Source organism: Thalassophryne amazonica, chromosome 9, assembly GCF_902500255.1.
Source record: "Thalassophryne amazonica chromosome 9, fThaAma1.1, whole genome shotgun sequence".
NCBI lineage: Eukaryota > Metazoa > Chordata > Actinopteri > Batrachoidiformes > Batrachoididae > Thalassophryne > Thalassophryne amazonica.
The window spans coordinates 82,731,590-82,746,786 of record NC_047111.1 but is presented as its reverse complement, the minus strand read 5'-3'; the positions used below and the strand labels follow the sequence as shown (position 1 = coordinate 82,746,786).

At 44.8% G+C, this 15,197-nt stretch overlaps 1 protein-coding gene across 1 annotated transcript in view; it reads left to right on the top strand.

Annotated features, from left to right (window-relative positions):
- The first annotated feature begins 366 nt into the window (after positions 1-366).
- The window catches only part of zmp:0000001168 (signal-induced proliferation-associated 1-like protein 1), a 63,494-nt gene continuing 48,663 nt past the window's right edge, over positions 367-15,197 (top strand). The window contains exons 1-4 of the mRNA XM_034179089.1: positions 367-462; positions 525-1,461; positions 1,707-1,831; positions 14,236-14,424. Coding sequence (XP_034034980.1) covers positions 367-462; positions 525-1,461; positions 1,707-1,831; positions 14,236-14,424 — 1,347 coding nt within the window. The remainder of the gene's footprint in view (positions 463-524; positions 1,462-1,706; positions 1,832-14,235; positions 14,425-15,197) is intronic.

Sequence of the window (15,197 nt, the reverse complement as noted above, 5' to 3'; positions counted from 1 at the left end):
GATGGTCACACAGCTCTCAACCTCACTCCGCAGGAAGGAGCACCCGGTTGCTGGACTTCCACCAAAACACACATCTGTACACCTAAAGGGACCCTGGCAACAAGACGGAGCTGCACGTTCTTCTGATTGGAAATTCAGTCTTTATCATTTTCCGACACACAAATCATTGACTTGTGATAAATGGTCACGTGTGTATGACATTCCAAAGGTGGAGAAGATTCGACTGTCTTAAGTGGCGTGACTGAGGATGATACATGTTGCTTTCGCCCATCAGGATTTAGCACGCCCTTTGCACACTGGCCCCATAGAGAGCGGGGTAGAGGTTTGACTGGACCATTGTGGAGAGAAGCTTGTCTGTCCGACACCATGCAGTCAGATGACCTCTTCATCCGCAAGTTTCGCCGTCAGACTGTGCGGCCGCCTGTTGCCACAGTCAACTTTGACCCCAAACGGGAAGGAGGTGTAGTGGAGTGGCCCCCAAGGCGGGATGGTGAAGTGACGGACGCAGACAGCCTCACTCCTAGCCGTGTGGGGCTGAACCTACGGTCGGTTGGCAGGGGTCACATTATGCAGAGAAGCAACAGCGATGTAACCTTAGGAGATTTGGATTCTTCTGGAAGTCGGGGGGGGGGAAAGCAGTCGGGGAGAAGGTGGGTTCAGGGGCTCAGGGGGACTCAGGCGTCCTGCTTCATAGGGAGTATGGTAGTCTGTCGTCTTTGGAGAGACAGACTCAAGCCCAGGAACAAAGTGCAGATGACCATGGGACACTGAGTCCAAGCGCCCTCCGTTTCAAAGACCCTTTCCTGCTTTTAGGTCTACAGGGCACCCCTCCAGAACCTGATGGATTTTTTCGTGGGCTGTCGGACTCACCAAAACCTGCCAAGCCTCCAAAGCCTGAAGGTCTTAGTAAGAAGACCAAATCTGTGCCCCCTCAGATACCCCAACCTGGCCCTTATGACAGCATCGGAGGTGGAGCCTGGGTGAGGAACTTTGCCCACTACGATGTCCAGAGCATCCTGTTTGACCTCACTGAGGCAGCCACAAACAGAGACAGCATTGGACGGAAAAAGAATATCACCTCTGGGGCTTCAGCTGCTTCACAGCTGCGTCCCCTGTCCCATGCCACCCCATCCTCTCCCACACAAGGAGGGGCCAGCAATGGGGGCAGTGCAGATGACCCCGAACAGTCACTGCTTCTGGACGAAGGTGATGGCAATGACAACGAGCTCTTGCTCAGCTGTCCCCATTTCCGTAACGAGACAGGAGGAGAAGAGCAGGTTGGCCTAGGGCGATCCCAGGGAAGACGAGGCCTGTGGTCGAGCTTGAGAACCCCCAATGATGCAGTTTCAGTCCTAGAGGAGCCCAGAGAGAGTAATGTCCAGCAGCAGGGCAAGAGCAACTACTTTATTGAACATGCAGATCTGGGAGCCCATTACTATCGCAAATATTTCTACATGAAAGGTATGTCCAGTTCCTGCTGTAACTTAATGCAGCACAGTAATAGAGATCATTACAAAATTGGGCAAAGTCATCTTTAAAACTTAACAATGCGGAACAATCTGATGAGCAATAATTTTACCATGTATGAACATTTTAATTTCTTAACAGATTTCCATCATCTATTTATTCCTTTATTACACTTGCAGGTTTTAAATCAATACATCATGTGTTGTTCTTCAAGTGACAGTGTTTATGTGTCCTGACAGAACATCAGAATTTCTTTGGCATGGATGACCGCCTCGGTCCAGTAGCGATCAGTTTTCGCAGAGAGGAGAAAGAAGGATCCAGTGGAGCTCAGTATAATTACAGAATCATCTTTCGCACCACAGAGGTAAACTAGCAGAGGAGAATCAGGAGCTTTGATTGCCACTATCACATTAGTGTACACTGCCCCTGATCCACATCACAATTTATTTATTTTCGCTACAATTTAGTGTTAATTGAGCACACATCGTTAGGTCAGCCAATTATGTCGAGTCTGTAGAAAGGTCAGCTGCTCAAAGGGCAACATTTGACAAGATTTTTTGGAGCACATTTCAGTCAATTAATGTTATGTCCACATGCGACAATACTGTCTTCAGACCTTTTGTACAAAGTTGTACAAAAATTTATGAAATGTCAAAAACTAGTCAAAAGCTAAATTATTTGATTTTCAGGAAAAAAATGTTGAAACACATTACAGGATAAGGTCAAAATTGTGGCTGCATGTCTTTGGATGTGGGAGGAAGCCGGAGCACCCAGAGGAACTCACACAAACACGGGAGAACATGCAGACCTCACACAGAGAGTATACTCTATCTATATCTATCTATCTATCTATCTATCTATCTATCTATCTATCTATCTATCTATCTATCTATCTATCTATCTATCTATCTATCTATCTATCTATCTATCTATCTATCTATCTATCTATCTATCTATCTATCTATCTATCTACTCTATCTATCTATCTATCCTCTCTATCTACCTACCTACCTACCTACCTACCTACCTACCTACCTACCTACCTACCTACCTACCTACCTACCTATCTATCTATCTAGATACACACACACTGGGGTAAAAAAAGTATTTAGTCAGCCCCTGATTGTGCAAGTTCCCCTACTTAGAAAGATGAGAGAGATCTGGCATTTTCATCATAGGTACACTTCAACTATGAGAGACAAAATGAGAAAAAAGTACAGGAAATCACATTGTAGTATTTTTAAAGAATTTATTTGTAAATTATGGGGTTGAGGTCTGGAGACTGGCTAAGCCACTCCAGGACCTTGGAATGCTTTTTATGGAGCCACTTCTTCATTGCCTGAGCAATGTGTTTGGGATCATTGTCATGCTGGAAGACCCAGCCATGTTGCATCTTCAGTGCTCTCACTGATGGGAGGAGGTTTTCACTTAAAATCTCATGATACATGGCCACGTTCATTCTTCCCTTAACACGGATCAGTCATCCTGTCCCCTTTGCAGAAAAACAGCCCCAAAGCATGATGTTTCCACCCCCATGCTTCACAGTAGGTATAGTGTTCTTGGAATGGAACTCAGCATTCTTCTTCCTCCAAACACAACGAATTAAGTTTTTACCAAAAAGTTCTATTTTGTTTCATCTGACCACATGATATTCTCCCAATCCTCTTCTGGATCATCCACATGCTCTCTGGCAAACTTCAGACACGCCTGGACACGTACTGGCTTAAGCAGGGGGACACGCCTGGCACTGTAGGATTTGAGTCGCTCTCGGCGTAGTGTGTAACCTTTGTTACTTTGGTCCCAGCTCTTTGCAGGTCATTCATCAGGTTCCTCTGTGTAGTTCTGGGATTTTTGCTCACCGTTCTCATGATCATTTTGACCCCACGGGATGATATCTTGTGTGGAGCCCCAGATCGAGGGAGATTATCAATGTCCTTGTATGTCTTCCATTTTCTTACAATTGCTCCCACAGTTGATTTATTCACACCAACCTGCCTGACTATTGTAGATTCACTCTTCACAGCCTGGTGCGCATCTACAATGTTCTTCCTGGTGTCCTTCGACAGCTCTTTGGTCTTGGCCATGGTTGACTTTGGAATCTGACTCTTTGAGGCTGTGGACAGGTGTCTTTTATACAGATAATGAGTTCAAACATGCCATTAATACAGGTAACAGGTGGTGGACAGAAGAGCTTCTTAAAGAAGTTACAGGTCTGTGAGAGCCAGAAATCTTGCTTGTTTGTAGGGGCCAAATACTTATTTTCTACCATAATTTACAAATAAATTCTTTAAAAACTCTGAAATTTGATTTCCTGGATTTTTTTTTCTAATTTTATCTCTCATAGTTGAAGTGTGCCTATGTTGAAAATTACAGACCTCTGTCATCTTTCTAAGTCGGAGAACTTACACAATCAGGGGCTGACTAAATACTTTATTGCCCCACTGTATATAGTATAATTGCCAAGTGGCCTGTGTGGGTGTCTACGTGGTTCTGTGTGCGTGTGCATGGCTTTAATCACGCAAAAAACAGGGAGAGCTGACATTTGCTGTTTGGTATTTGTATGTATTTTGGGTCAAGGATGAACGCTGTGAAAACAGAAAGTTGATAGGACAAATATTTTTGTTGAAATTAGCAGTTTAACTAAGCAGTAAACAATGGACATTGTGCTACAATGCACCATGGGAGTTGGGGGGTTTTGATGTTTTAAATATTATTGTGGGTCATGTTAGTTTAACAGTGTGTTAGTGTTATTGATTTATTGTGTTTTTGCAGTTCAATTGATTTAGTCAGTTTAGTTAAGTGTTATGTTGCTCTTACCATGAGTGAGTTAAGTCTCATGTTGGTACCATGAGTGAAATGTATAGTGGTCTTAATGTCTTCTGCCACCATTTTTTTGTCAAATTAAAAGCACCTGCTTACAGCAGCTGTGCAGGTGTGCAACTTCAATCACAGACAAACTGTGTACAGCTGACATTTGCTGTTTGGTATGTTTATGTATTTTGGGTCAAGGATTAATGCTGTGAAAATGAAATATTGATAGGACTAATATTTTTGGAAAAGTGACGGATAACAACACTGAACAATGAATGTTGCTAACTAACTAACTCACATGCCATTCCAGCAGAGGGCAGTAAGTCGTCTTTATATTAAAAGTGTGAGTGTGGTGAGTGATTTTTTTTTTTTTTTTTAGTAAGTTCAATGTAAGTACATAATATAATTATAAATATGTTAAAAATGGATGACTCAAGAAAGTGAAAACATTTATTCCCATTGTGGCCCATTTAAAAATCAAATGACAAAAGAGAAGTCGAAATAAAATAATACGAGTGAAGTGATGAGCTAAGTGTCGCGCAGGTGGCGCAAGCTCGCACATGTTACAGGGAGTCCCAATCAGGAAGTGCCAAATTTTGAGTCCACAGTGAAACAGGAAATGTCAAATGTTGATCACTTCCTGGATAGACAATAGAGGAGATCATTTTGAGCCCACAGTGAAACAGGGAATGTAAAATGTTGAACACTTCCTGGATATGAACCTGTTTTTCATTATGTTGTTTTTGCGTTGGTGCGTATCTTTATCCTTGCAAGGTTTTTGTGTAACTTTTTGTTTGTCTCAATTAAAAAAAAAATAATAATAATTTTAAAAGAAAAAGGAGATGTCACGAGAATAGAGGAAATCTTGCGGGAATTCAGTACACAGTCAACACTGAAACAGGACATGCTAAATGTTGAGTTGACATTGAATCCGGGAATGCTAAAGTGAGAGGCAGCGCACACCTTGACAGCACATGAGGTCAGGCAGTGACTATTTAGTGTGTAGTCTGGATGAAGGTTTTTAGCCATGCTAACGCTCCCGCAACCGTTTACTGAAAAAAGTCTCAGGGACCTAAATGAGATGGTGAGGACTTTCCAGGCATGTAAGCTGCAAATAAATAAAAATGCTTAAAATGGTGGGGGGTTAAGTGGGCTGTAAGTTGGGGGATCTGGGGGATGAAGCCCCCAGAAGCTTAACCCTCTGGGGTCCGAGGGCATTTTTTGAACAGTTCACTCGCCTGGCATAAATGTTTTATTATTGCTGTTAACAGCTCTCCCTGCATCCCACAATCAAGTTTTATGTCTCTTTTTTTCAGGACAACCTGTGCTTTCAGAATATATATGCTTTTGTTGTGTTTTATAAGTGTAATAAAGGTTTACTATAAAAATAAGAAAGAAAATAGTAAAGCAGAAAATAATTTTCCACACACATTTATTCAAAACACACAGCAAACTATAATAAACAACTGTTTTGACACTTTATAAAGGTAATTTGAGGTCTTGTGTGAAAGACTGTACAACAAAAAGGTTCAAAGAATAAACACAAACATTTTGAACAATATATACAAAATGGTCTATGCATTTTGTTGTCCAATGATATGGTAAACAGTGCTTTACGCTGAGAAAGCAACAGAGTTATCCAGTAACATTCACATGCAAACTAGTGGAGCAATCCTGATAGTTACACTCTCTTTGTTTGAGCATGTGAGATTGCCATCAGAGGCTCTCCGTCTGCTCCGTCTGCTCCGTCTGCTTTCACTGATCGCTGTGCATAATGGCGCAGGGCGCACTGGATGTACTCATTGGAGCACCCAGGGGGCTATTGAAACAGGCCAACTTGTAACATACGAGGTCTATCAATAAAGTATAGGTCCTTTTTATTTTTTTCAAAAACTATATGGATTTCATTCATATGTTTTTACGTCAGACATGCTTGAACCCTCGTGCGCATGCGTGAGTTTTTCCACGCCTGTCGGTGACGTCATTCGCCTGTGAGCACTCCTTGTGGGAGGAGTCGTCCATCCCCTCGTCGGAATTCCTTTGTCTGAGAAGTTGCTGAGAGACTGGCGCTTTGTTTGATCAAAAATTTTTCTAAACCTGTGAGGCACATCTAAGTGGACACGGTTTGAAAAATTCAGCTGGTTTTCGGTGAAAATTTTAATGGCTGATGAGAGATTTTGAGGTGATACTGTCGCTTTAAGGACTTCCCACGGAGCAGGACGTCGTGCAGCGCTCCCAGGCGCCGTCGTCAGCCTGTTTCAAGCTGAAAACCTCCACATTTCAGGCTCTATTGATCCAGGATGTCGTGAGAGAACAGAGAAGTTTCAGAAGAAGTCGGTTTCAGCATTTTATCCGGATATTCCACTGTTAAAGGAGATTTCTTTAATGAAAGACGTGCTGACGGATTGCAGCGTCGGCTCGCAGCCATCGCGACGCTCTGCCACAGGAAAAACACCTCTGTTGGAAGCCTTAAGGACAAGTTGGAACATGCCCAGCCGTTAAACAATTTCTCAGATACTCACTCCATTGAAAGCCATCAAAAGCCGCCTGGATTTTACAAATGGTTATCAACACGGAGGTATTTAAGAAGCCCTCTTATTCTGCACTCTTTACCTCTATTAATTGCACCTGTTTGAACTTTTTACCTGTATAAAAAACACCTGTTCACACACTCAATCAATCACACTCCAACCTGTCCACCATAGCCAAAAGCAAAGAGCTGTCTAAGGACACCAGGGACAACACTGTAGACCTGCGCAAGGCTGGGACAATAGGTAAGCAGCTTGGTAGAAGACAACAACTGTTATGATTATTTATTAGAAAGTGGAAGAAACACAAGATGACTGTCAATCTCCCTCAGTCTGGGATTCCATGCAAGATCTCACTTTGTGGGTAAGGATGGTTCTGAGAAAGCTCAGAACTACACAGGAGGACCTGATCAATGACCTGAAGAGAGCTGGGACCACAGTCACAAAGATTACATTAGTAACACATGATGCTGTCATGGTTTAAAATCCTGCAGGGCAGCAAGGTCCCCCTGCTCAAGCCAGCACATGTCCAGGCCCGTTTGAAGTTCACCAGTGACCATCTGGATGATCCAGAGGAGGCATGGGAGAAGGTCACGTGGTCAGATGAGACCAAAATAGAGCTTTTTGGAATCAACTCCACTTACCATGTTTAGAGGATGAGAACAACCCCAAGAAAACCATCCCAACCATGAAGCATGGGGGTGGAAACATCATACTCTGGGGTGCTCTTCTGCAAAGGGGACAGGACGACTGCACCGTATTGAAGGGAGGATGGATGGGGTCATGTATTGGGAGATTTTGGCAAACAACCTCCTTCCCTCAGTAAGAGCACTGAAGATGGGTCATGGCTGGGTCTTCCAGCTGTTGTGGCTGGCGTGCCTGGCTGGCTTTTGTTTGTCTTCTGTTTCTGTCTTTTGGTTTTCCTTCCAGGTGGTGCGCATTTGGGACTGAGTGGCTGTGTGGCTGAGTTACCAGGACCTCACCCTGATCACCTGAGGCTGATCAGGTGCAGCTCGTTCAGGACTCACAGCTGTGGTGCATCTACATGGAACATGGTAGCATTTAAGTCTGGAGTACACTGTGTATTTGCCAGAGACTCAACCTTGTGACCAGACGGGTGAGATCGTCGTCTCAAGAGCCATCTCATCATCAGTGGATGCAGAGAACGTCCAGGTTTGATGCATGGTCTGTGAAAGAGGAGGGGGTGAGGTCTCACACTCGTCAGCACACTTCCTGAGGTACGTTAGGTTTTGTGACTAACATTTATACAGTCAGTAAATGTGGTGTCCCTCACACCTTATTATATTGAGCTGTATGTTAGTCGTTTAATCAGCTTCCACTGCAGTGGAGTTTTGTGAACAGGGTGTTCCATGCCTGCAGGGTGGGAAGCTGATTTGCAATTAAGCCAGGAAGTGTTTGCTGTTTGTACACCTTTGAGTGGTCTCTCTGTGTGTGGAGTGTGGACTCACATAATGATTTCTTCTTTCACAGACTTGGTTTGTCGCGGCCACCTGGGGGTGTCGGCGGGGTCCTTGGGTCCGAACAGTTTCTGGCTCCGGACCGTTTGTGCTGCTAGGAGCGCACCGTGTCACCACCACGCCAGACCGCGCACTCTTTTGTTGTGTTTTTTATCACATCACTGTTATGTATTAAATTCAGTTATCCTTTGTACCGTGCTCTGCTTATTTCATACTGGGTCCTTCAAACGCTGGTCGGTTCTCCGGGCTGCGTCCGACACATAACACCAGCATGACAATGACCCCAAACACACAGTCAGGGCAACTAAGGAGGGGTGCCGTAAGAAGCATTTCAAGGTCCTGGAGTGGCCTGGCCAGTCTCCAGGCCTGAACTCAATAGAAAATCTTTGGAGGGAGCTGAAACTCCAAACCTGAAAGATTTGGAGAAGATCTGTATGGAGGAGTGGACCAAAACCCCTGCTGCAGTGTGGGCAAACCTGGTGAAAAACTACAGGAAACGTTTGACCTCTGTAATTGCAAACAAAGGCTACTGTACCAAATATTAACATTGATTTTCACAGGTGTTCAAATACTTATTTGCAGCAGTAACATACAAATAAATTATTAAAAAATCATACATTGTGATTTCCGGATTATTTTTTTTTAGATTATGTCTCTCACAGTGGACATGCGCCTAAGATGAAAATTTCCGACCCCTCCATGATTTCTAAGTGGGAGATCTTGCAAAATCGCAGGGTGTTCAAATACTTATTTTCCTCACTGTAAATGACATGGTGAGATGCTGAAGAGCTTTGTTCATTCATGTCCTCGACATATACATGTTAATAATCATAATAATAGTGTGTATACTGTTATGTGTCGGACGCAGCCCGGAGAACCGACCAGCGTTTGAAGGACCCAGTATGAAATAAGCAGAGCACGGTACAAAGGCTAACTGAATTTAATACGATAATATAATAATATAATAATAATATAATAACAAAAAGGTGCGGCCTGGCGTGGTGCGCTCCCAGCAGCGCTAACGGTCCGGAGCCAGAAGCTGTTTCGGACCCAGGACCCGCCGACACCCCCCAGGTGGCCGCAACAACCGAGTCTGTGAAAGAAGGAATCATTATGTGAGTCCACACTCTACACCAGACCTTAAAGGTGACAAACAGCAAACACTTCCTGGCTTGATTACTGATCAGCTTCCCAACCTGCAGGCATGGAACATCCAGTTCACAAACTCCACTGCAGTGGAAGCTGATACATGACTACAAACAGCTCAATACAATAAGGTGTGAGGGACACCACATTTACTGACTGTATAACTGTTAGTCACAAAATCTAACGTACCTCAGGAAGTGTGCTGACGAGCGTGAAACCTCACCCCCTCCTCTTTCACAGACTGTGCATCAAACCTGGACGTTCTCAGCATCCGCTGCTGATGAGATGGCTCCCGAGACGACGATCTCACCCGTCTGGTCACAAGGTCGAGTCTCTGGCAAATACACACTGTGCACTCCAGTCCCAAATGCCAACATGTTCCAATCCATCCAGATGCACCACAGCTGTGAGTCCTGACGAGTCGCAGGTGATCAGGTGTGAGGTCCTGACAGCCTCGCAACACAGCCCTCAGTCCCAAACGCACGCTACCTGGGAGGAAAACCAAAAACAGAAACAACACCGGCAGCCAGGCCCCCCAGCCATATAAACAGTACCCCACCCTCACGGGAAGCCTCCCGGCGACCACACACAACCTGGCCCAGGAGAAACACCCCCCTCCAGGGCCATGGCTGGAAACCGTGTCTGCGTTCATCCTCCAACAGTTGGTTGAACTGGCTGCATCTTTGCCCTTGTTTCTGACCAGTCTCTTAGCACAGGTGTGGCCAGGATTTCCTACACCTGTGCGGTCAGGCCTTATCCAAACAGTGTAATTAGTCATAAAACAAAACACAAACAACCAAAACACCCCCCCCCCCCCCCCCCCAGAGGACCGTTCCCATCAAACCCCAGGGAAGGGGAGAAAAGAAAAACAACCCCAAACTTGAGCTCACAAACAAAAATGCCAAAATACCCCCCCTCCCCCCCCCCAGAGGACCGTTCCATCAAACCCCAGGGAAGGGAGAAAAGAAAAACCCAAACTTGAGCTCACAAACAAAAATGCCAAAATACCCCACCTCCTCCCCCCAAAACGACACGTAGGGACCAACACCCCCCAGAGGGCCTCCCGCCAGCTCCAGGAGTAATAACCACGGCCGAGGTCCCTCTGGGATCCAACGTCACCAACGGGACTACCAGCGCCTCCCAGAGGACCACTCGTCAACCCCAGGAGACGCCTCCCCTCATGACCAATGGACCCAGCCCCGGCCGTCCACGGCTAGATGGACCCACAGCCCTTTCCCCCCCAGAGGACACCACAGTCAAACCCTGAGGGCGGAAACTGGGGGGGGAAAACCAAAAGATACCCCAAAACCCCCCCCCTCCCCTCCCGGGTGCAGAGGCTACCTGGGAACGCCCAGCACAACCCAACTGCACCCCTCAGCAATGCCGACACCACGGCACACCCGGCTGGAGTCAGAGGAGAAGAGAGGGCATAACAAAAACAAAAAGAGAAAAAACAAACCCAAGTACCACACCATCACCCCCCAGGGGACCGTCCATCTAACCCTGGGGAAGTGAAACAAAAAAAAATATATAAAGGAAAACAAACAGACCAACACACAGTTGTTTGGGTCCCCTTTTTTTTTTTTTTTTTTTTCTTTTTTTGTTCTTTTTCAGACAGGCTGCAGGGTCACAACCCCAGACATATAGTGGAAAACAAAAAATAAAAGCCCACACAAAAACCAACTCAAACAACACCCACACAAAATGAACTAACACAAAACAAATCAGTGAGTTATACCGTCAAGCTCAACCAATGGAACACACCTGTTCCTACTCAAGAGCTTGACGGTAACGTGATTCAGTCACCACAAGGGGGAGCCAGAGTGCTAAAAACAAAAAAAACCCCTTTGGCGACAGAAAAAACAAACGAGCTGCTTTTATGTGCGCAGCTGAGTGCAACACACAACCAAAATGTGCTCAACTAAATAACGCCGGAGCTGAAACAACAGACGCAGTAGTTACCTTTGTCCGGAGGAAACGGGGCTACGACTGTAACACAGGAAGCCCAGCGACCCGTGCTAACAGAGCTCCGCCGTGCGCTGTGAACCCATTACAAACGCACTCTTGCAGCTCCCGTTTTAAACCTCTTATCCGGTCAGAGTGTGACGCGAAGCCGTCGCCAGTCACACTCCACCACGACCCACGGATAAGGCACAACACAGGAACACGGCTGCAAAGAGAGCACAAATCAGTATCCAGTAATGGGTTCTCAAACACGCACCTTCCGGGCGGAGAGCCCCGCAACTGATCCGGATAACCACTGAACGTCTGCTGCCGCCTTCCCGGCGCTGTTACCGTCTCTGCTACCGCTGGGTCCGTGATGTTTGGCCAGAGACTACTGTTATGTGTCGGTACGCAGCCCGGAGAACCGACCAGCGTTTGAAGGACCCAGTATGAAATAAGCAGAGCACGGTACAAAGGCTAACTGAATTTAATACATAACAGTGATAATATAATAACAAAAAGGTGCGGCCTGGCGTGGTGCGCTCCCAGCAGCGCTAACGGTCCGGAGCCAGAAGCTGTTTCGGACCCAAGGACCCCGCCGACACCCCCCAGGTGGCCGCAACAACCGAGTCTGTGAAAGAAGGAACCATTATGTGAGTCCACACTCTACACACAGAACACTTAAAGGTGTACAAACAGCAAACACTTCCTGGCTTGATTACTGATCAGCTTCCCAACCTGCAGGCATGGAACATCCAGTTCACAAAACTCCACTGCAGTGGAAGCTGATACATGACTAACAAACAGCTCAATACAATAAGGTGTGAGGGACACCACATTTACTGACTGTATAACTGTTAGTCACAAAATCTAACGTACCTCAGGAAGTGTGCTGACGAGCGTGAAACCTCACCCCCTCCTCTTTCACAGACTGTGCATCAAACCTGGACGTTCTCAGCATCCGCTGCTGATGAGATGGCTCCCGAGACGACGATCTCACCCGTCTGGTCACAAGGTCGAGTCTCTGGCAAATACACACTGTGCACTCCAGTCCCAAATGCCAACATGTTCCAATCCATCCAGATGCACCACAGCTGTGAGTCCTGACGAGTCGCAGGTGATCAGGGTGAGGTCCTGACAGCCTCAGCAACACAGCCACTCAGTCCCAAACGCACGCCACCTGGGAGGAAAACCAAAAGACAGAAACAAACCGGCAGCCAGGCCCCCCCAGCCATATAACATATATGATAACAAGATCCAAAACAATTTATAAATACATTAAGACAGTAAATTAACATTAAAAAATTACATAATTAACAGGAAATAAAAGGGTTGTGTTCCTCTGAACACCCGAACATTTGACAGGCTCCAAATGCAACATTTGGCCATTGCACCAACAATACACTCACAGTTCTTTTTAAACTGTGCACCACAGAGGAAGGGTGTTTATATGAAAGTACTGTCGAACGTACTATAATTTTATGACATACTATAACATGACTGAGTGTCACAACACTCTGCAATTTAATTCACCGTTAAATGCTTTTCATTAATAAGGTGTGCTGTGATGCTGTTGTCATTGCTCCATTAATGTTCTGTAACAGTAACATGATGTGTTTTCTCATTCATTGCAGCCAGTGAGGGAGAAATAGAAACACCACAGCACTAGTTAGGATATGAACATGCTCTATATTAATCACAAACATGAACACTTTAAATTCCTGGTTCAAATCCCACCCCTGCCACATTTCTCCATGTAATGTGGAGTTGCGTCAGGAAGGGCACCCGGCATAAAACTTTGCTGTGGCGACCCCAAGTGCAAACAAGGGAGCAGACGAAGGGACTTACTATGAACACTTTAAATGACCTAACCCTAAAAATGAGTTACTTAAGCCACCGTGATACTTGCACAAATTTGATACAATGTGTAAACTTCTCATAAACTGTGCGTGAACTGTGCACAAAGAAAATTTTGAAATGTTCACAATTTCTAGCACACATAAACTTTGCACCGCTTGGGTGAACTAGTCATGAACACTGCTTTTCGAAAACACTGTGTGTCAATGCGTGTCATTGTGCGCAGGGCATCTGAACCTGAAATTAGAATAATTAAATTAAAAAAAATTATTTTAGAATAATTTTACAGATACATTATCTAACTCATGAGAAGAAATGAAAATGTAACTGTTTTACTAATCAATTACAATATATATTCTAAATAATTACCTTTGAGACAAGATTCCAAATGCATGCTACACCGCACAACGCGCACGAGACAACCTGTATCTGTAGATAATTTCTCTGTAATTTTGAGAGCGATGAGAGATGGTTTCATCAGCCAAGTTCTGAGAGAAACTTGTCATCGGCTACAAAATTCTTATTTTTTTTTGTATAGAGTGGTGTCAAGCAGGACAAAGCGGGACGCATTGGTACAACGAATTGCGCAGCAGTGCAGGGATCAAATCTGGGTATCAAATTTGTGTAACTGTCAAAGTGCCATTAGTAAGCAGAATCGAAAACATGAGGGTCCTCATTTTCAGTGTTTAGCATTCTGTTATCTTAAGAATGCTGAAACTGATGTTGGTCAAACCTGGAAGGTACAATGGACCTATGGATGGGAAGAAGTATGATTTTGGTTAGGATCAGTCAACCACCAAGATCAGAGGTCAAGGTCAAATTTGTGACCCCGTGCTAATACACTGCAAAATGCTTCTACCGCCGTACTGTGGTGCATGTACACATTTACTGTATAAAAAACAAAAACAGTGTCACACAACATAAAGCTACTTCAATTTGGTTTAGCAGCAATATAACAGGATGAATCCCCTTGTGTGTTTTTTACGATCTAAACCCCCATGCAGATGAAGACACTGCGTGGTTCCATCTTGGAGGAGTCTGTGCCTTCTGCTGCCCGTCACACAACCCCGCGGGGTTTGTCTCCGAAGAGACTCCTGGAGTTCATCATGCCTGAACTGAACCTGCAATGCCTTCGCTTGGCCTCCAATTCGCCAAAAGTCCGTGACACCCTGCTGAAGCTGGACGAACAGGGGGTTAGTAATAATCAGAGAGTGCCGGCACTTCAAGAAGCCTCTAATGTGGGTTTCATACATGCATGACTCGCATAATTCATTAGTCGAGCCCCCAGATGATTAGCCGATTTCACTCATATTGCACATCTGAACCGCTGGTGATAACATCTCAGCATGATATTAATATGAAGGCTAAAGTGTAGGTGACACCAAACAATGTGCACAAATAATCACTAAAAATGTAGAAGTGTTGATATTTTAAAAAATCCTGAACAATAAAAGTTGATGATAGTTGCGCAGGTGAAGGATAAACAACATCTGTCTGAAGCCTGCACTCTATTTCAGCCCTCAGCCGCGGCCATATTGTTGCTATGTCATCACCAGAACGGCACCTGCTGATTCGAGCCCAAAACAATTGTACTCATAAACACAGCGAATTCGAGCTGTTTTCAGACGATTTTTTTTTTTTTTTTCTAGTGTGGAACATTTTTTTTAAGTTCAGTCTGAAGGTGTTTCTGAAGAAGCTGTGGAGGACACAGCCTTATGGTTTTGAGCCTTATTTACATGACACTGAGGGAGCTGAAACCTTGGAGGAAAACCTTCAGTCTGACAACAGTGACAATATTGGCAGAGTTCAGAACACAGAATGGTGATTATAAAAAATAAATAAATAATACAGGTCATTTCGGCATTCAGGATATGATGAACATTTTTCCCAGCTCTGTGGTCATAATCAACAAATAATCGATAAAAAAAAGTTTCTTTTACTATCCTTGACATTAGAAAAAAGTGAT